The sequence below is a fragment of the Pempheris klunzingeri genome, chromosome 11 (genome assembly GCF_042242105.1).
Source record: "Pempheris klunzingeri isolate RE-2024b chromosome 11, fPemKlu1.hap1, whole genome shotgun sequence".
NCBI classification, from domain to species: domain Eukaryota; kingdom Metazoa; phylum Chordata; class Actinopteri; order Acropomatiformes; family Pempheridae; genus Pempheris; species Pempheris klunzingeri.
The window spans coordinates 21,815,313-21,836,086 of NC_092022.1; the positions used below are offsets into that span (position 1 = coordinate 21,815,313).

Sequence of the window (20,774 nt, forward strand, 5' to 3'; positions counted from 1 at the left end):
CCGCAACCCCCCCTCCAACATATCATAAGACCACCAATATTGAAACACTTAAGCTTTCTATTGTTTGGTGTCGATAATCTGAGTCTTTGCCTTGTATACGTTGGCCTGAATGCACTGCGGTATACTGAACTCTTTATCCTCTTTTTATGCCGCACACATACACATACACACAAGGCTCTTTCAGCTCCAAAGAATTTTAAACCTCCCAATGTCCTGATACTATTGCATTTTTCATTGGTATTTTAAGCAAAGAGTTGTGAGGTCTTAGAAGTCAGCTGGCATTAATTCCTCTGAGGCAGAGGGATTCAACTTCTCCCTGGAAAGAGGCTTAAAAGAAAGTTCTCCTGCTTCCAAATGACTAAATTTCTCCTTTCTCACACGTAGCTTTTATATTCCTTAGTGGACAAGAGAACAATGGAGAATTGAATGTGAATATAGTTTTTTTTTTTGTTCAATAATTAATTTAATAAAATATCTTATTGAGATTAATTGTCCTTCTATATGCAAATTATAAATTAATTTGACTAACCAGATAGGTTGACCCATTGTCTCATTGTTTTCCATGGTTTTGGGCAATAGACTATCAGGGATGCACATGTATACATAATAGATCAAGGCGAGAAAAAATACAAGGAAACTGAGATCATTAATGCTGCTTTGTGGAAAAACATAAAATTTAATGTGTGTTTTTTTTGTGTGTTCAAACTGCCATGATAGTGAGCCGAAGACATGAGTGACTAAACATCACACAACAGAGGGATTTGTGCATCAAATGAGACAAGAAGCATAAATTAACGGTAAGTATTCTTAATGTGGTGTACAGTTGAGGTTGTATCAGGTGCTGAGGCATTACAAGTACGTCCATTTTGCATCAAATTAACTTCTCCATTCGCATCACATTTATTCTGGCCAGTTTGGAGAACCAGCGATTAGCGTGTGTGTTACTATGGGACGTAATTTGAACAAAACCGAATTTCTGGTACAGGGAAATGGCGGCTGACTGTGGCGAGCTGACGTCCACGACGAGGCGGGCGTAGCCTTGCTCTTTGCAGAAATCGAGGGCCTTCCTCATCAGCTGTGAACCCAGGCTTTTGCGACGCCATGGAAACAGCACAACCATGTGGGTCATCTCGCCGTGACTCCCATCTCCAGCATCTTGGGCAAACTCTGAGCCTCCTCCCACTGCTCCCCCGTTGCAGTCATCAAACCTCTCCCCTTCCTCTCCTCCCCTCTTCCCCATCACCGCCACCATCCCCACCGCCTTAGACTGGCCGTTGACGTCCGCCTCTGCCACCCAGAAACCGTTATCTGGGTTTTCCAGGTAGGTGGCTTGAATGTCAGCCATGTCTGTGCTCAGCCTCCTCATCATGTAGCCTTCGTAGATCTCGTGGCAGCAGTAATAAATGAGGCCAGCCCATACGCTGCCAAAGAGTAAAGCTTGGAAGTAGGAGCTTCCTCCCAGCACATAACCAGCCATGGAAATGCTCAAAGCAACGCCAACATGGTCTGGATGGCTCATGGCCTTGAAGAACGCCGGGTATACGTGCTCAAGTATCCCATCACGTAACATGACCACATGTTGATCAGAGGGTCTATATTCCCTGATGGTGAATTGAACTGCATGTTAGTGAGGGAAGGAAACAGAGAGAGAGTGAGGGAGGGAGAGAAAAAGAGCTCAGTGAGACTAATCTGCCTGTTGTTGCAGCAACGAATTCCTGCTGGATTTCACAATGAGCTCAATACGCTCACGTAACATGTTCAAAAATAAAAGAATCAATACAGAATCTTACCCTTTTCTTTTCTAATTTAACTCTATACCACAAGAGTGTAGTAACACCTGCCACTTAAGTATGACAACCTGAGCTGAAAATCACAATTAAAATGATTTTCAGCGTTGCTTTCTTTTTAAGACTTCAAATGTGAAAGTCACACAATTAGATCTCAGAAGTGCCAATGAGGAAAATCAAAGCAAGGTGAGAATCCTGTGGCAACAAACAAAAGGTCTTAAGCTTCAGTGAAATGTGTTATGTGTCATCAAGCCAGGTTAGTAATGCCATTCATTTACACCCTGGCTGTCTTATTAGTGCTCTTGTCTGTAATCACCTCGCCTGCTTGAAAAAGGATATAAAGGATGAACATAATCAGAACATCAACTTACAGTTAGTTTCCTGCGCCATGCTGACTCTTTCCCCTCGTCTTTCGCTCACTCTGAAGGACTTAACGCTGCAGCTCCCCCTGAACCTAAGCCACAGATTGTGATTATCAGCCATTCACAAAAGGGATTGAAATTAGTCTGAGCATGCTCACCTATGACTATACACACACACACACACACACACACACACACACACAGAAAACTAAACCTAAATGACTTTGAAATAACATGGTGCAAAATACTGATCATATAAGAAATTTAACAATTAGATTGAGATGACGGCGATTTGAGGAAGCATGCTTTAAGTCTAATTGAAATTAATCACAGTGTTGCCTTGATTATTAAATGTAGAACATTTCTTTAAACTTAATTAGCTTAGTCAACAGAGTAAAGAACTCTATCATTGGATTTCTCAAGGAGAATGAGCAAAGATCCTGAACACATTAAGTCAGGATACTGAGCAGAATGTGAATTCAACGCTCGCTCGAGCACTTCATAGATATTTTCCCCTCAAAAAAATGTTCTTATTAACCTCATTTTGGTTGCTGCAGTTTTAGTGGTGTTCTGTCAGGGAACTGCAGTGGATCTCCACAGCGATTTTCCCCCGGAATATAAGGTGAAAGTAAAATTAATATTGTCTCGCCCCCTGACATAAAGTCGTCCTATGGTGTCGGTGACAGTGTCTCGTGCAATAACCCGGTGGCCTTCTGACATGATTAAATTTCCTTGGCAGGAGAAGGGCCTTTACACCTGTTTAAATCAATAGGGCTGCCTCATGAATCTGTGAGCGCGAGAAGGTCAAGGAACTCTGGAACTTTCTCAAACCACCGACCGCACAACCGCCACGTGATTTCTGAGTTGTGCACCCAGCGAGTGAAAACCGTTTCACAACCACTGTAATCACATTTGAGCACACATTATTTCTCCTGCACATAAAGAGCAGCATGATATTAGAAAATCACAGGCCCCTTTCAGGCATGTTTGTAGTTACACATGAATGTGAGGGCAGTTCAACGTGTTGGTCTCATTTCTGAATGAGTCACCTTTACTTTGAAGTCACAATGGCATCTCACAAGGTCGAGCCAAGTAACGTTTCTTTGGCACGGCACAAGTATGAACTGAATGCCATCTGATGTGAAAGCTTCAGCGGGACAAGGTTAAATATACTGCAATCGCTGCAATACATTTCTCAGGTGAGTCATTTCCTACGCTCGCTGAAAGTAGATCAGTTTAATATTGGGACACTGTGAATGAGCTGATTTTCAGTTATTAAGTAGATGCTTCTTCTCTCACATGGTCAACGATAAATGGACCGCACTTGTATAGCTCCACATTCTAGTTACACTCGCATTCATCCTTTCACACATTACTGACTGGTGCTACCATGCAAGGTGACTAACACATTCTCAGACACCGAAGCACAGCTTTCTTGCCCAAGGATACTTCGACATGCAGACTGGAGGAGCCGGGAATCAACCCCCAGTCATGCAGCATGGAGAAATACAGGTTAACAAAAACCTTCATTATAATTAGACCAGCTGTTTATTCTTAGTTTTTATCGGTGCCAACTGCATGCTGTACGTTAGCTCAGGGTTAGAGAAGGGGGTCGCCTCTCAGGGGGCTCAGTGCAGTTGTGACGGCACAGTCTGACACCCACCACAGGGCCTATGACGGGTCAAAACAGCATTAACGCTAATACTGGGCGTCCACAGGAATGCTCACCCACATTCACATCTCAGTAGCTTAATGAGGGCAGCAGAGTTAGACATTAAATGTCTCTAATGTCGCACTGCACAGACTACAGCTCACTTTGAAATAGAGACCGACCGTTTGCTACTGGAGGGAAAAGAAGAATATCATCAGAGTCGTTACAGGGAACGTATCTATGTATTCACTGAAAATACTTTGACTTTTAACTCTCACATTATGATTGATGTCTGAAAACAGTGAAGAACTCAAATCGTGTCATAGTCATTATATCACATCATGATCAAAAAGTTGTTACAACAAAGCTGCTTGCACCGGCAGTTCTAAAAACTACCTAGAAGTCATGACCGTTACTTTTAAATTAATTCATTAGGTACAAGCAGCATTAATCAAGACATATTTGAACATCTTGAATGTGCTGTGGTATGAAATGCTGCAAAATACTTCATCATCACGAGCAATTTCACTCGATAAAATTAACTAAGGGTGATTCAGAGTTGATTGCACATTGTCTTGAAACAAAAAGTCGCAAGAAAAAGGGTTGAAGTTGCCCTGGAAACTAACCACTGTAGGCTGAAATGCAAGCTCCACTTCTGAATGGAAGACGAGTGCCCAGTGAATTGCATTTTTATTCATGGACATGTACTCGCACAAGCATTGTAAGAGAAAGAGGCTGTTCGGTATGCTTGTCATTGAGCTACGACATTAAGGGATTAAACCATTGCATTATTGAGTTTTTCCCCTCATATCCAATGGCTAGCCATCATTTCAACGCACCTCATACAACTTTATTTCCAACCCGCTGCCTCTCCAGAAACTCTGAATGGAATCGACTTTTCTTGTGTCTTCCTGTGCTTCGACAGTGCATATGCACCGAGCTAAAACTCTCCCTGGGGATGTCTATGTAGTTACAGCCATCTTTCATTATTATAGTAATGCATTTGCTTTTGATTAGAATATACTGTGTGTTTGGAAACAGCGTTTATGATGTAGTAATGTTGGAAAGTGCCTCTGTCCAAGTAAAACAGATATTGAGTTGGACCGGTGATATGTGACAGTAGAAACTGGTTCAGTCTCATGCACCAGTAATGGCACCTTCCCCTGGTGCAGGACATACAGTGTCTCTGGGAAACACTGAAGAAAAACAAGTCTGATGAAGCAAATGTTTGGAGTCAAAAGGGGAACGTGGTTCAAGTCAATCACATTTTTTTTGGTCCAGATTGATGTGTCTTCGGTCAAAGTTCAGAACTGTATTGATCTGAGGTACAAAACACTGTTTTCAGTGAGAATGATGATCAAATGATTATGTTTATCTGAGCCTTGTATCCTAGGAATATCATTTATATACTAGTAATTTGTTCTGACAAATATGTTTGGAAATGTAATGCAGCCAATGATTAGGAACATGGTTTGGAAACCGGGGCTTCCATCCACCCTAAACACCTTCCTATGAAAAAATTCATTGCATTAAATAAACAGTGTACCTCCTCCTCTCAAAAAAAAAATGGAGCATAATCCGGGAAGCAGTTAGGTTTTCTTACAAAACATATTTGTCAGTACAAATTAGTATTATACAAATGGAATTTTTCAGTGACAAGGTGGGCTTATCTGTGTGTCACAGGCAGCAACCTTCAAGTTTCTGCACGACAAAAAATGAGAAAAGAGCATCGGGAAGTTACACCTTAGTTTTCTGCTGAATGCAAATTCTTACAGTTTGTGGTTTGTTTTGTCTTTTAATCACAGATTGCAAAGTAATTGTGGTGAGAATCCACGGAGCGCATTATGCATTGGTTATCTTGCAACGCTGTTTTAGATTATGAGAGATAAGACAACATAATGAAAGTCTGAAATCACAACAAACCCAAGAGCAGTGGAGGGCTGTCATCTCTCAAATCTTATTTTATGATAATCTTACTTCATCACAATCCAAGTCATGCCTCCTTCTTTGTAGCTGCTAAAACACTTCACCCACTGAAAGCAGACAAAAGTGATTGTCTCACCTCAGAGTGAGAATCCAAGGTAATTTTCATACTGGAAATAACAGGATTTCTGACAGACACAAAACTCCCTCAAGATGCTGCAGTCTACAGTATCTTAAACTCTACCGAAACGTGACAGGAAGCTGTCCAGACACATGGAAAGTGGGAAAGTGATGATGGGGTCGGCTATAAACACTGTGTAGTTACTGTTAGTGCTGGACATTATCTTCTGGAGTTCATAGGTGTTCCATGGCTTCATTTAACAGTGAGGATTTTATTCCACCAAACCAATAAAAAGTTAATAATCACCACAATGGTCCCGTAAGGATTTCTCTGCATACGCAGATAAATGAGCAGTAAATCGAGACGTATCTATCCTCAGGTGGACACTAAAGCGTTTAGAGATTCTCATGGCATCTCTCTTATTCTATCTTTATTTTTTTTCAGTTTTTGGCATGAGGGTGTTTCTACAGGAAAGGGGGTGGGGGGATATCTCGGGGATGGGAGTCATGTTACAATGACAATATGTTGACAAGAATAACAATAGGATCACAGTAAGAACGATTACATGAGACAGGTATCAGTGGAATAGATGGACCCAGTGTGCCAGTACTAATTACTGTTTGTACCTTCAGGCAGCAAGATCTTTGCTTTTGCCATCAGCATTTGGGTACCTAAAATATTGTGTGTTAAACTTTGGAACATTATGTTCAGCAAATATCAGTTGTGGGAACAAGATCATTAGTTTCAGAGATTTGTTGTTTGAGTTTGTTGTAAACAAGATGGCGAAAAAAAAACAAAACACTATTGGTGGCACTAAAACTTCACTGAAACCACCAGCATTCATCCTCTGGGGAGCATGACTATCTACCAAACAGTAATCCATCAGTAATTTATAATTTATTAGTAAAAAAACATGTAGTGAATTATTAACCGTGTTGGCATTTTGATGTAAGCCAGCACTATGGAAGCTTCTTGATTTGTCAGTTCTCCAGAAGAGCAGAAATTTTAGATTGTTATATTGGGGGTCCTGCTACAGGGGAGCTGGAGGGAGCGTGACACATGACTTGTGTTATTTTGTGTAATCAGTCTCGAAATTATTGACAATATGTTGTTATTTTCCATGCATTTCTATTTTTCTGTATCTTCATCACAATGGATCATGCGTAAAATTAGGCTATTATTGATGTATGATTAATGCATGAGGGTGATTCATCACTAATTCACTTTAATATACTGGCAGGCATGAAGTCCTGCCGTCACCATCGAAGCGTGGCGGCACAATATCCTAAACTTCACTCACTTCATCTATAATTAAACTTTACTGTAGTATACATTATATTAATCACTCTGCAGAGAATACTGTGCCCTGCTTTAGTTGTATCATATTTGATCACATCATAATGTGTTGGGTTTTGATACCAGTGTGGAGCTTTGCTGTGACTGATTCTAATATGTCAGATGTGCAGACATAAAACAAGTAGGCCTGCATGCTTGCAGCTATGAATGAGACACAGTCAGTCTCCGTTTTGGGGCACACACAGCTCCCTTTTACACTACACCTTGTCAACTCTGTCTTCTAGAAATTACTTTTGTATATAAATTGTTTTCCCAGTATGCTTTGCTGAGAAACACAATCGCTTCCAAGATTATGTTCACAGACAACTTTCCTTGAATGAATGAAACATTACATTTATGTACTGTGGTGGATCTGCAGGCTGGTGGTCGGGGTGGCTTATAAAGTGCAGGACTGAATCACGGTTAAGTTTAGGAAATAAGAGCACTTTGGTCAATGTTAGGAAAAGATCCTCATTACAGTTATTTTAGCGAATGAAATTAAAATTCAGCTTGCTAGGAACGCTGATTAACCCTAGAACACTAACGTTGGGTGATTTTCACCCATGTGATTGTGGTCACTTGATTTTCATTGTGTTTCATTGTGAGTCTTTTTTCATCAACGATTTCCTAATTTTTCACTATTTTTAGAGCCTTTTTATAGGGTTTTATGAGACGTTGTATAGAGGAAAATAAAAGAAGAATACTTACCTTTGCCATGTATTGTTGTACTTTAATATATTTTTGATGAGACGTATTTTTTTACCAGGTATATCATATATAAAATATACCCGACGTTAGTGATGGTGTTGCTAACTGTTAGGTTAGTGTTCTATGGTTAACAAACAAGAAAAATGTACTTTGGCCGGCATACAACAAAGCAGTTGTATATTTCTAGTAGACTGGGACAAAAATAAAGCTTTTTTTTGGACGTACTGCTCCAGTTTCTTATTCTAAGTCTGACACATACAACTGTCTATTCATTAAATTATGAATCCAGATTTTTGGAATTGTTATTGGTCTCAAAGGGGGATACAAGCCAAATGATGGCTTATTGGTCTCATCTGAGAGTGTTAGGCGGGAGACAGCAGCAAAATAACCATCATTACAATTATTTTACTTTATGTATTATTTTACAATGCAAGAGCAACACAAATGATACATATTTAAGGCATCTACGTGACATAAACCACTTATAGTAGATTCCTGTCCCTTCTTTGTATGAATATTGTTAATTGAATCTAAACCCTATCTATCTATCTAACTCCACAAAGCTAACAAATAAAAAGAAAAATCTTTGAGTAAAGGTGGTCTGTTTGCTCTTCTTCTGAATACAGATTGAACGACAACAAAAGGCTTTTCAGCAGAACTATATTGTGGCTCAGGCTCATCCGAGGCTCTCTGGGGACGGCTGGGTCAGAGAGAGAAGAAGCTGCCGCAGCAGCAGCAGCAGCCTGAAACTAAACTCCATCTATCACACTTAAAAAGCTGCCCACCTCCACCTAGCCACCAATATGCCAGGAGATGTTGGGGGATTATAGAGGGATTTTGCAGCGAGATAAAGCTGTGAATAACCATTGGCTTGTTTTTCATTAGGAGAGGCTGGTATTGTTTAAGGTTAATTACTGACTTGGGGACATGGCTCTACAGAATATAAGTCCCTGCGTGGCTGTGGGCTGTGTTAAACAACTGATTGGTCTCAGACAAGGTACATTTTAAAGAGCAGCGTCTTGAAGACAGCTTGATAAAACTAAAACGCAGCACTGAGGCAATAAGTAGGTAAATAAAGACAGGCGGGATCCTTCCTTCGCTCAGTCACAATCACTGCGACGAGGCAGAATGAAGACAGAAACAGACACTATTAGACTATGTGACCTTGCTGACACTGAGATACTTAATAAAGAAATTACTTGAAAAGCCTTGAAATAAAGATAAAAGCAGAAAAAATGAACTCCTTTCAACATTTAATCCTTTCTACTTTTTTCTTTTTCTCTTTTGTGGTTACAGTTTCTGAGAAATCAACACAGGTTCGCTTCTGCATACAAGAATTAACAATGCATTTGTATTATTATTATAGCAGGCGAATCACAGAAGTTATTACTGAGGGGGGAAAAAAAAATCCAGCTGTGACTATCACACACATTATCAAGGGAAAAGAGTGTATGTTACAGCTATTTTTACATGTTTGGACAGCAATGCATTGCTTTCCATGTCAGCTTCGCTCCAAAGACAACCAGGTAACCTTGCTGACTGTAGCTGCCTCTCAGCTCTCGACTGATCCTGAGATTCTCCACAGAAAAAGTTGTGAAAGTTTGGATCATTCACCCATTTTAATACCATTATTATTCATGTGTTCTTCCCACCCATAAAGGTAAATATTGTCATTTTCATCACTCCTCCTTGTGTGGTGTTATTGCCCATCAATCTCATGGAATGCCCTGTTTAATATAAGTCTTAATTTTACACAGTCATGCCAACAGAGGAGTGGAGTCTGTTATTAGTACTTTCTGCTATTTATTTTCCATGACCTGGTAGTGCTCGGAGTTCATTTAAAAGTAAACATCCTCCTGATCGACTGAGAGGATTTTTTAATGGACTCTGCCAAACTGTATCCCAAAATTGGATTAGATGTAGAGAGGATTAAAGCCTAAAATGTTTCCAATGCATCAAATCATTTTCTCTGATATAACATATTACAAATGCACATCCCATAATGCACAAGGCGTAAAAGTGCGACACTTTTGTCTTTTGACAAGGTGAAAGCACTATTTGAGAATGCAAATTAAGCTGTGAGATTGAAAGGATGAATAAAAAAAAAAAGCAATTTACTCTTTCAATTTGTTGCATTTTCGAGAATATTAATATTGTTTGGGCGCGGCTCCAGTAACAGGGAGATATTTTAAAAAGTAAACAAAACTAAATAAGACATCATCACCCTGGCATCCTGCTACTCATCACGGCTGTACAGTAACGTCACCTCTGATCCAGCCAATTTCACCACTACACCTCCACCTCTGAGTGGAATTATAATTAGTGAGACAGATGCAACAGCAACTGCTGCATCGTGTTGTCAGATGGTTTGGATCATTGGGGTCCTGTGGTCATAGTTACTTTCATATTGAGAAATTTAATTAAGATTGTGCCTGAAAATACCTGCATTTTTCATCCCTGGAATCACAGTAAGCACAACGAGAGGATTCTGCACCTAAACCGTCAAGCTCCAAATCTAAGCTTTCATAATGGCATTTGGTGAGTGGAAGCACAGGAAGGCACGATGAGGACAACTGCTGTTGTTGTGCTGTTAATGGGCAGTAATGAGCGGCTATTTGGCCAGTGGCCATACATAAGATTCAGATCTTTTAATATCACAGTGCAAAAAATTCTAGATAAGAAGTGAAGGTCCCTCCAGTAAAGAAGTATACTCAGTTAAATGTAATAAAATATCAAAAGTAACAGTCATTTTAATATATATGATATACTCTACTCACAAAAAGTTAGGGATATTCAGCTTTCAGGTGAAATTTCAGGATGAACCTAAAATGCATTCTAACCTTTCCAGGTGAACTTAATGTGACCTTCTCTAAACCTTTGAATGCACATGTCCAACTGTTCAGTGTTTCAGTACTTTTTGCACAAGTTGCTGTTCTCTAACAAGAAGCTTAACAGCAACATTCACAACAGGTTTGATCCATGAATCCACCAATACATTTCCTGCTTCAGTTAGAATTGGTATTTAAACAGTCCTCCTCATCCTGCTGTTCACATTCTGACATCATGAGACCAAGACGACACCTAACAGTTGATCAGCAGCACCTCAACACTGGAGGCTTCAAACAGGAAGTCCTCAGACGGAGGTGTTCACTGAGCTTAGAGGGTCACAGAGTGTCATCAGGAGGTTGTAACAGTGATACAGAGACTGGAAGAGTCACAGAAAGGAGAGGAGTGGACGTCCTTTGGCCACATCCCAATTTAGTGAGACACTGAAAATGTTTTGTTGTGGTATACCTACCACTGTTGTTAGATTTTCTTTCAATAAATTGTTTAAGATGAATAAAATTACCATTCCATGCTTCTACTTAAATGCCCTTCTTTCATGATATAATATCACTGTAGCATTCACTTTTTCCATTTTCCATATATTTCATCTGAAAGTCGAATATCCCTAACTTTGTGTGAGTAGTGTATATTAGCGTATTTCTTTTACCGGTGTGTTATCGGTAAGTTAGTTAGAGATGAGATCATTTAAATACTTGGTTCATAACAAGCCATTTTATTTTTGTGTGCCAAAATATCTTGATCTGCAAAATAGCAGTCAGATAAAAGTAGTGGAGGAAAATTGCAGCATCTCCCTCTAAAACTGTGTATAAGTCAATACCCACCAAGTTAGCACAATGTAAATGAAATTAATAGACAACTAAATTAGATTTTGACACAGGGTCTGGTGCGTCGAGGTTTGATAATACAGCCTTTTGAAATGGGTGAGCCTTCTTAAACATGTTACAAGTTAAAGCACCAAATGAGGGGTTCACTCAGCCAAAATGTCTCTTCATTTGAATTTCTCTCTGCATTATTTCTCTGCATTGTTCCCTGCATGCTTGGCTGGTACTGACGGCCAGCACACCTGCTTTTCCAGAAATGATACTGGCAAAAAACTAGGCTGCCTTTCTTCAAAGACTTTGAAAGAAAAATCGCTGTTAAACACACCTCAGTGAAAGCAAATGAGGTAGACAGCCAATCCTCAAACTCACCTGTGAGAAGTGATCAGGAATAAAAACATTTTGCAATGTGTCTTTAGCATGGTGTAACACCTGTCCTGTGACGCAGGATGAAGAGACAGCTAAAACCTGTCTGGACATCGATAAGCAGTGTGATGAACACTTGTGTTACACAGTGGAGGTTTGCAGTGTTGATCACTGATGTCTGAATATTAATCACATTAACAGTTTCCTCCAAAACCTGATGGAACATTGAAAAAAAAGTCTTTTTTTCTCCAAGCATGTAAACACTTATTAAAATATTAATTGATTTACATCATACAATTCTTTTCATGCAACGCTGAATCTGTCCCACAGAGACCACGCTGCCAGTTCAAAGATAAGCAAAGACAGATCACACAGCATGGTTTACAAGTGCACAATTGAAAGATAAAGATATATGTCACGATGAAACAGGGTGGAAATCCCAGGATGAGGTCATTTCTAATCCTTTTGAAGAGTCTCTGGAGGCAGGAAGCGCTCTGACCCATATCTTTGAATGAGGACAGTCTGTTACACTTTTTACAATTGGTGACATGCATTTCTCAGTGCTGAGAAACTCCTCACACAGTCAGGTGAAGAGAAGTCAAGGTGGACTAAACGGTGGCTCACTTTTCATTGCTTTGACACAAAATGCAGTCAGCACATCTGGGAAAATGTGTGAACTGTTTTCTCACTCAAACTAAACCACAACCAAACGTCTGTGTATTTACAATCAATTTTGCACATGTTTACATGCTATTGCAAATTTACATTAGAACCCAGCATAACATAAAAGTGCTGTAAATGAAACTGCAATTTGCTACATTCTGCTACATCTACATCTAAAAAAGACCAGCCACAACGGATTCCTATGTTGGCAGAGCACGTACCCACGTGATTATCCTGTCCGATTTCATTCCATAAAGGGCAAATCTTAGGAATGAGATCTTCTCAGTAAACATGGACCCATCCAGACAAGGAGAGAATACAAAGATCTGGCAAGTGCAGGAGACAGAGTTTACAAGTTTGCACCTCTGTATATCTATATCTGTAGCTTTCCTGTATGGGTATGTAAGTTTGTATGCATAGTGAATTTATGCACGGCTGTATTGTATCACTAGAATTAATTTTGCTTAGGAAAATAAAGTCTATTGAAGCATAAAGCAGTGTTGCTGAGTAATTTCCCCAACAAATACAAGGTACACAATCCATGTGGTTTATGCTCAAATAGGATCAGATAAATTGACAAACCGTTACTGCAGGGACACAAATGTCGTCAGTGTTGATCCTCAGAGTGAGATCCTGAAGTGTTTTGGCATTTTTGGCTGTGAGATTAACTGTTGCGCTGAGCTTCATGTTGGTAAGGACAAATGTGTGAAGAGTTTAAAATAAGCCAACTCAGTACAGAAGTATGTGTGTTGCCAATCTTTAGAAAAAACTGAAATATTGTGTGAATGTTGTAAAGCACCTGGAATATATTTAGATGTGTTGATTCATCACAGAGTTTAATAGGCTGAGCTGCAACAAAAACACATCTAATAATAATATATTAATAAAACACCAAGTCAATTGATTTCACAGATGCTCTTAGTCCGCAGCAGAAATAATTACATATTCTTATTGTTGCATATCTTATCTCATACTGTACATGTAATGCCTTCTTACGTCTTCCTTTCAGTTCAGTATCGCTCATGACACATTAAAAACGTAAATGCACAAACAGACTACTGCACCTGAGGCGTAATGTCTCTCAAGTTTACTGTAAAGTGTGCAACTTTTGTACAGCGCATCAATTATGCTGCCCTCTACCTCATCCAGTCTATGAATACATTCATGCACGAGGTTCCTTATCACTGTCTTAACTGTGGATGCATCTATAATTGATAAATGACTTGCATATAAATCTATATAAGTCATACCCAATACCACCGTCATAGCGTCATTAGAAGCAAATGCGCGTGTCCGTGCACTGCTTCTTATACCAAAGATGAGGAGAATGGGCCTAAACTGAGGTCTCAACATCAGTTGAGCTCATGTGGAATTCAAGGGCATTATTTTTGACATTGCTGAGCATTTCTCTACCAACCACAAATCATGTAAATGATGATTGCTCAGCATTAGAGCATTTAACTGCACTTCTAACACTGTACTGTAATTTTATGGCTGACTACCAAGCAACACAAGACCAACACTGCTCCTTATTTGTGTGTCTCCCACATGGATCATCAGCTGGTGAGGATGCTGACTTTTTGCCTTTATGTGCAACTTAAGTCTCTGAAATCATGTATGCAGGCAGCATGTGCACATTTAAGACCCCCTTCACAGAGTCCTCACTTTAAATCGAGCCAGCTGGAAACACCACACAGTTTCATCAAAGAACCATTGTTTCTACTGTTTACTACAAGCTTTGAGTTATAAATATGCTACAGATGAATTACAGATATACTGTATAGGTAGACATGGCATCAGTATCTAAGGAGGACGGAACTCAGCAAAGAGTCACTGCACTACTTCTTTGGATATTAAATCTGAAGTCAAAGTGAGTGCCGCAGGGAAGTGATTTAAACAAATCTACACACATGCAATGATTAATTCTCAGATTACCAAAAACACAACTTGTGCTACAAGCATTCAGCCGCCTGGATGAGTTATCGGTCTACAAGCTGCACAAGAGAGGAGGTGCATCCTGCCCAACCTCACCAGCCACTGACAGAAAAAGTCACAGCAGCATATAATCTGAGAGAATATCATGAACTAGAAAGCCAGAAAACATCTAAAAATTGCATTTTATAGATGCTCAATGTGAAGCAACCAGCTCCTTAAAATAAAGACTGCCATGACAATTACAGCATTACATGCTTTAATTAATCTCACTGTGACGGCATCAGTACCGTTACTCATAATTCTGACCTCTTTCCAATATTTTTTATTAGTTTTACACTGCAAGACTTTTGGATGCAAGCACATCTGCCCTCACAGTACCCTCATTCCATTTCATGAAGTTGAGATCATATTTAAATCTTGCACCGGCTCATTTGTAAGGCCAAAAAAGCGCTTTTGTTTTTGTTTTTTTTTACGTTTCCAGCCTCAACCCACAGCATAAAGGCCGCTTGTGTCGTCCATACCAGCCAGGATTAATAATACATACTTTTGTTTTTACATTTAGAAACTGACTCATCATCCAGTTTCCAACAGTGTCACCCCTTGTAGCCTATGTTAGACATTTCAGAGCATTTCCAATAAAGTATATGCTATTCAAAAGTAGGTCAGTTTTCCAGGCATACCTAATAATATCATGCTGTAACCTTTGCCTTACAGACAGGTAATATCTAAAATCATAGCAGCAGTGTCGCAAAGTAATAGATCTCCATGGAAGCAGGTGCATCCCCATCTACAGACACAGTGACGCACAGCGAGTTCATGTTTTCACTATGCCAAAACGGCTCTTTATGCAACAATATCTTACTGGGTAGGATAACATCATTGTCTTTTACAAAAAGAAATGTCTAAATTGTTGTGTGAAATGACATAAACACAGGTTGACTGATTTTCCTCAGGGAATGAGCCTTTAATCTACTTTCTTTCTTTTTTGATTAAAGCGCTCAAGATCAGCCTACGCGCTTTGTCTTTGCCATCTGGTCATAATACTAACAACACAGCAAAATAACTAAAAAAGGGAGGAAGAACAAGAGAAGAAAAGGATAAAAAAAACAAACCTTGAGTATCCAACCAATTCCCCTGCCAGTCCTGATGGAGATATGCTGATAGGATTCCTTGGACAGATACCATAACATATCAACATCATAACAACCATAACAACATCAACGCACAGTGAGATGGTCACGTTTTAAGGTTTCAAACGGGCTGGCAAGGCCATCCTGGGGAAAAAAACTCGATGCATCAACCAGGATTACGCAGTTATTAAATCTTTTTTTGTCTATGGGTGTTAAGTTGTTAATAAATCATACTTAAGGACGTGTTTTTCTCACTTAGATAGTCACAAAAAAACAAGTTTTCAGGGGCTCTAAGACATTCATGTTGTTAATCTCAATGTCAGTGCCCCAGCCATTAATCTTTCACCATTAATTATTGAAACACGCTCAGTATTAAATACTAAAATACTGAAAATCTTTCAAGATCAACTCCTGTAGTATTTCTAACTAAAGGGTTCGTTCTGTATTACATGATCTTTCGTTGATAAACGCGTTGAATACATGAGATGTCACAATGCCCACCAACCTATTCAGCCACAAGGGCCTTATACATGTAGGACAAGTGTGTGCACGGTTAGATGACACAATCTGGACTGTTTTCAGCCATTGAGCTCCATCCAATGAAACTACTTGCGATCAGGCTAGAATTAGGCTAGGCTGAATTGTGCTGCAGTGTTATGTATTCCTCTGCATCCCTTTTTGATGGTATTCTCCTCTGAGCTGGTCGAGTGGCCTAATTGAAAGTATTCAATAGACAATTTATTGGCAGGACGACATTTTCTTACTGGCACACATCAAAGTTATATTTGCCAGTTGGAGCCGACTGATGTGTTGAAACCGAATCTGAAGTGAAAACACAGCACAGCACCTACTGAGGTGTTAATAGAAGAGATTCAGCAGCAGGATCAAGGTGAACAACGCCCACAGACATCACAGTGTCAGATTTTAGAGTGGTGTTCACAAAACACATGAATGAGGATTTGTAATGGAATTCAGTAACACAGATGAATTCACCGCTATGATTTGATGAACCTTTTACTGCTCAGCAACACAGCAGATGCTGATTTTGTTTGTGCTTAAATTTGGACCGCTATCGGCCAATTAGATTTAATTGGGTGAAAACCAGACAAGTCATTCATCCTTGTTTTCCCCTTTCTATTTTACCCCATTAATTAAGCTGTGTGTCTGCTTCAAAGACAGGGTGAGAACATGAACACTACAGCGATTACAGAAATCACAGACTCGTCGAAAAAAGTCATCCTAAAGGACAACCATGTAAAAGCATCTTTTGTGTTATTTGCTGTTGTTGGACCATAAATTGAGGCTAATTGGGTGACAGTAGAGCTGAGTCGGAGCAACACTAATATGACTGAGGGATCATTGGTTTAAATCTCCACTTGGGGAAAATCCTACCGGGGTGAATGTGAAAGCGCTCATCCTTCCTCGGTAAATGCCATTAGAGTGGCATTGTGCAACACGTCATCAGCTCAGCATACGTAGTGCGACTGGACCACCAAGGCCGTGGAGCCCTGTGGGGTGTGTGCTTAGAAGTTACACTTCCCTACTTAGGAAATTAAAAAAAGACTCTTAACATGTCATAAGCAACAATAGCCTGCTGGCATGTCTTTCAGGCTGCAGGCACAAAGGTGGTTTGGGCTACAAGCCACCATTAGCCATTGTCCACATCTGAGTTTAGCATGATAGATTAACATCCACTCATCTGGATTGCAGAAAATTATTTCAGAGCTCAGTAAACCAATTAAGCGCACCTTTCAACACCATGGACACAGCGTTTTTGTTGGAGGCTACTTTACGAAGGAAGGAGTCTCTTTAGAGAAGACTGACTTTCTCTTCGGCATGACAGCTAACTGTTAGCATACTGATAGGCTCAGTCAGAGAGAGCCGCAAAGACTGACCAATCAATGTTGAATTCAGTCGTGTAGTGCATTGATTATGTTTGTCTAATATTTTAAATATGAGTATATGATGGTGAAAACTGGGACATTTTGGAGTTTAGCAGATATGTGTCAGGATTCAGAACAGCCAGCTTGAAACAGGAACAGTCCCTGACAACTCGGGACTTCTGGTCACAGTAAATTAATTAAAATTAAAAAATAAAAAGACAGACATCAATAGTCCTGCAGGGATTTAGATATAAGCTACAGTATTTTACAACTTAAAATGTTGACCAGATGGCGGCACTAGATTAAAAAAGAAATCTGGATCAAAAGGTTTAAAAAATACCAGGGCCACCTATTTACTTTGGTGCATAACAGCCACAGTGAACATGATCAGAGAATAAAATTATAAATATAATTTGATTTAATATAAAATATATTACAAAATATTAATAAATAGATAAGCAGTCAACCAAAAGTCAATGCAGTTCCTCCAATAGTAGTTTAGTAGTAATAGTAATTTCACACAGAAACAAAAATGTCCCCGTCACGGTGGCGCTAGATGCAAAGTAACCAAACTCACTAGGATCAATCATCTGATGACCATGAATATCTGTATGAAATTATCATAGCAATCAAACAATAGCAGTTGAGATATTAGAGCCTCGGCTGACTGTTGCCATCCCTTAAAACACAACATTTGTGTGGCTAAAATGACTAAATGAATGAAACAGTCCCATAAAATCCATGTTGGATCACTAATCAGAGGCAAATATTTATTTAAGTTGTCCATCACTTCTGAAGAGCTCTTCAAACTGTCCTCCAACTGCTTGAATGTGTCAATTTCTTCAAGGTCTCTGCAGTGTAACTGACATAAAATCAGGCTTTGGTAATGATATTCATTGAAATATTTGGAGGCATTCTAGTGTCTTTCATATGGTAAGTTAGTTGGTCTATTGTTCCATGGTGGATATGGAAATGCATTTCCAAAGTAATATCCTCTGCATATTAGGGGCCACTGATTAAGGTAGATAACTGATGGAAACTTACAAGCGTAGACTCCTGCACATTTTAGGCATCTTAGATGGAGACTTGATGATACATGAGTGAAAGTTTTAATTTCCAATTCAGCAATTCATAAATGAAAGATAAACAAATCTTTAAATAAACCACTGGATGCTGGCTCTGGGACACCAATTTGTTTTCAAAGCACTTATAAGCCCTGATTGCTGCACTGATTCTACACACACACACACACACGCTCACAGAGGGATCGGTCCACACAAAGACTTGTCTTCATCATTCTGATGATTCATACGCTGCCGCAGTGGAATTGTGCCTTTATTGTCTTGGCTGATCAACTTGACAGACAGTAATGAAATGAATGACAGAAGATATCCCAGCTTAGTGCTCAGCCTCCGCAAAGAAATACAGAGTCCCTGTCCACAGGAAGTGAAGGATAGGAATTCATTATCAACAAATTAATTAGTCTTGAAAGTCTCACAGAAAAACTTATCATGTCTTCGGTCCATCTGCAGTTTGAGCTGCGTGCCCTTTCGCTGCCTCCTAAATGATCCACGACATTTGCTCACACAGATGCGCCGCTGCGCAGTGCCTCTCACAGCCCCTGACACCTGGTCTCTTCACTGCACTCAATCTTGCTTTGTGCTTTTTAGGCTTCTCCTCTTAACCCCCGTGATACAGCTTACTTGACATTCTCATAATGTGCTGCGGCACTGCTGTCGAGGCTAAGGACCTCCATATTCTGTCCCATCATTCAAAAACTCAGTGGGGTTTTCAAGTCTAGTTGACCGGGGCCTCCTTGGTGGCCCAGTGGTCTAGGATTAGGGCTGCAAATAACAATTACCATCACTACTGATGAATCTGCTGAGATATTTGTCAATTAATCCATCTGTTGGGTCTATAAAATGTCAAATCACAATTTCCGAAATGGCAAAATGACATCGTCAAATGTCATGTTTTGTCCAACAAAACAGTCCAAACCCCCAAAGTTATTCAACTTATGATAATATAAAAAATAGGAAAGCTTCTATTAATCTTCTGTTGAACTAGTTATCCATAAATCCTTTCTATCCAACACACATACCACACGATTTTCTGTGCAAAAAACTGCCTGAACAGTCTTTGATGCATTTTTCTTCTTTTCAGCCTTCACTGAGAGCTTTTCAAGCAAGACACAAAATAACAAGGAAATGATTCGACTTCCCAAAAAGCAGGATTTAAAAAAAAATGTATCTAGCAAATCCAAGTGTGAATGGGCCCCTGCATGAACTGCATGGCCTTTGTCAGGTGCCATGCTGCATTGTGCTTTTTAGGAGTGGTGAGATTGCTCCTCACTTGTAATGAATAAAAGCTGGCCGAGACAGAACAGCTGTAAGTGATGAAGAATGGCTGTAGCTGCTATGGATTTTTCAAACCGTCTGGGCTGACTCTCCTGACATTTCAGCTAACATACAGAGACAGTGAGCAAACACAATTTTTCACAGTAGCACCAGTACAGAAAATGATGAAGTTTGCACAAACTCTTTGTGGAGACACCAGCTGCTGGATTCTTCTTTATTGAGAAAGAAGAGGGAGATATGGTCGGGCGGAGGTTGTGGCTCATCACACTTTGAAACTAGAGCCCAAATCATGAGTGTGGCATGACTCTTAACATCACAGTCCTCCGACTACTCCTCTGCATATTTGTGTATTTGTGTCTCTCCGTCTCATTCATATTTCTTCTGTAGGCAGCTCATGACACCGACACGTGTGACGTATTTCTTCAATATTTACATTGTGCAGCCATTACAAATAAGCTCCAAGAGCTCATCTTGATTTTAGTTTGAGCTATTTGATTTCACTGTGAAATTACTGGTGAGACAGAGACACCCTCTGGTCTGTTTCTGCTGTTACTGCAGTCAGCCTGAGCATAGGTGAATATCACACATATGCAATATCCTTTGTTTTCTGACAAAAAAAAAAGAATTTTGTTCCTCCGGTACGTCTTATTTTAGTCAAATTATTAACATTTCTACAGCTTTAAGTGAAGCAGCAATTAATGAAACATCAGTTTCTGCCAGACGACATCCCGCCATCCCGTGATACTGGCTGCTTCAGCTGAAATCTGACCGATTTAAAAGCTGTTAAGTGTCCTCAGTGTTCACTGCAACTGCACAGTTGATAAATAAACATCTGTGCCATTAGAGAGGAAGCAGGGCAGCGAGAGGACAAATAGAAATGAACAGATA

General features: G+C 39.7%; 1 protein-coding gene across 1 annotated transcript; it reads right to left on the reverse strand.

Moving 5' to 3' along the window:
- Positions 1 to 871: 871 nt before the first annotated feature.
- On the reverse strand, positions 872 to 2,177 carry LOC139209186 (N-acetyltransferase family 8 member 3). The gene is made up of 2 exons (XM_070838810.1): positions 2,159 to 2,177; positions 872 to 1,617 (listed from the first exon to the last, which is right to left on the reverse strand). Exons 1-2 carry the CDS (start codon positions 2,175 to 2,177, stop codon positions 872 to 874), a joined length of 765 nt encoding a protein of 254 aa, XP_070694911.1.
- Between the last annotated feature and the right edge of the window lie 18,597 nt (positions 2,178 to 20,774).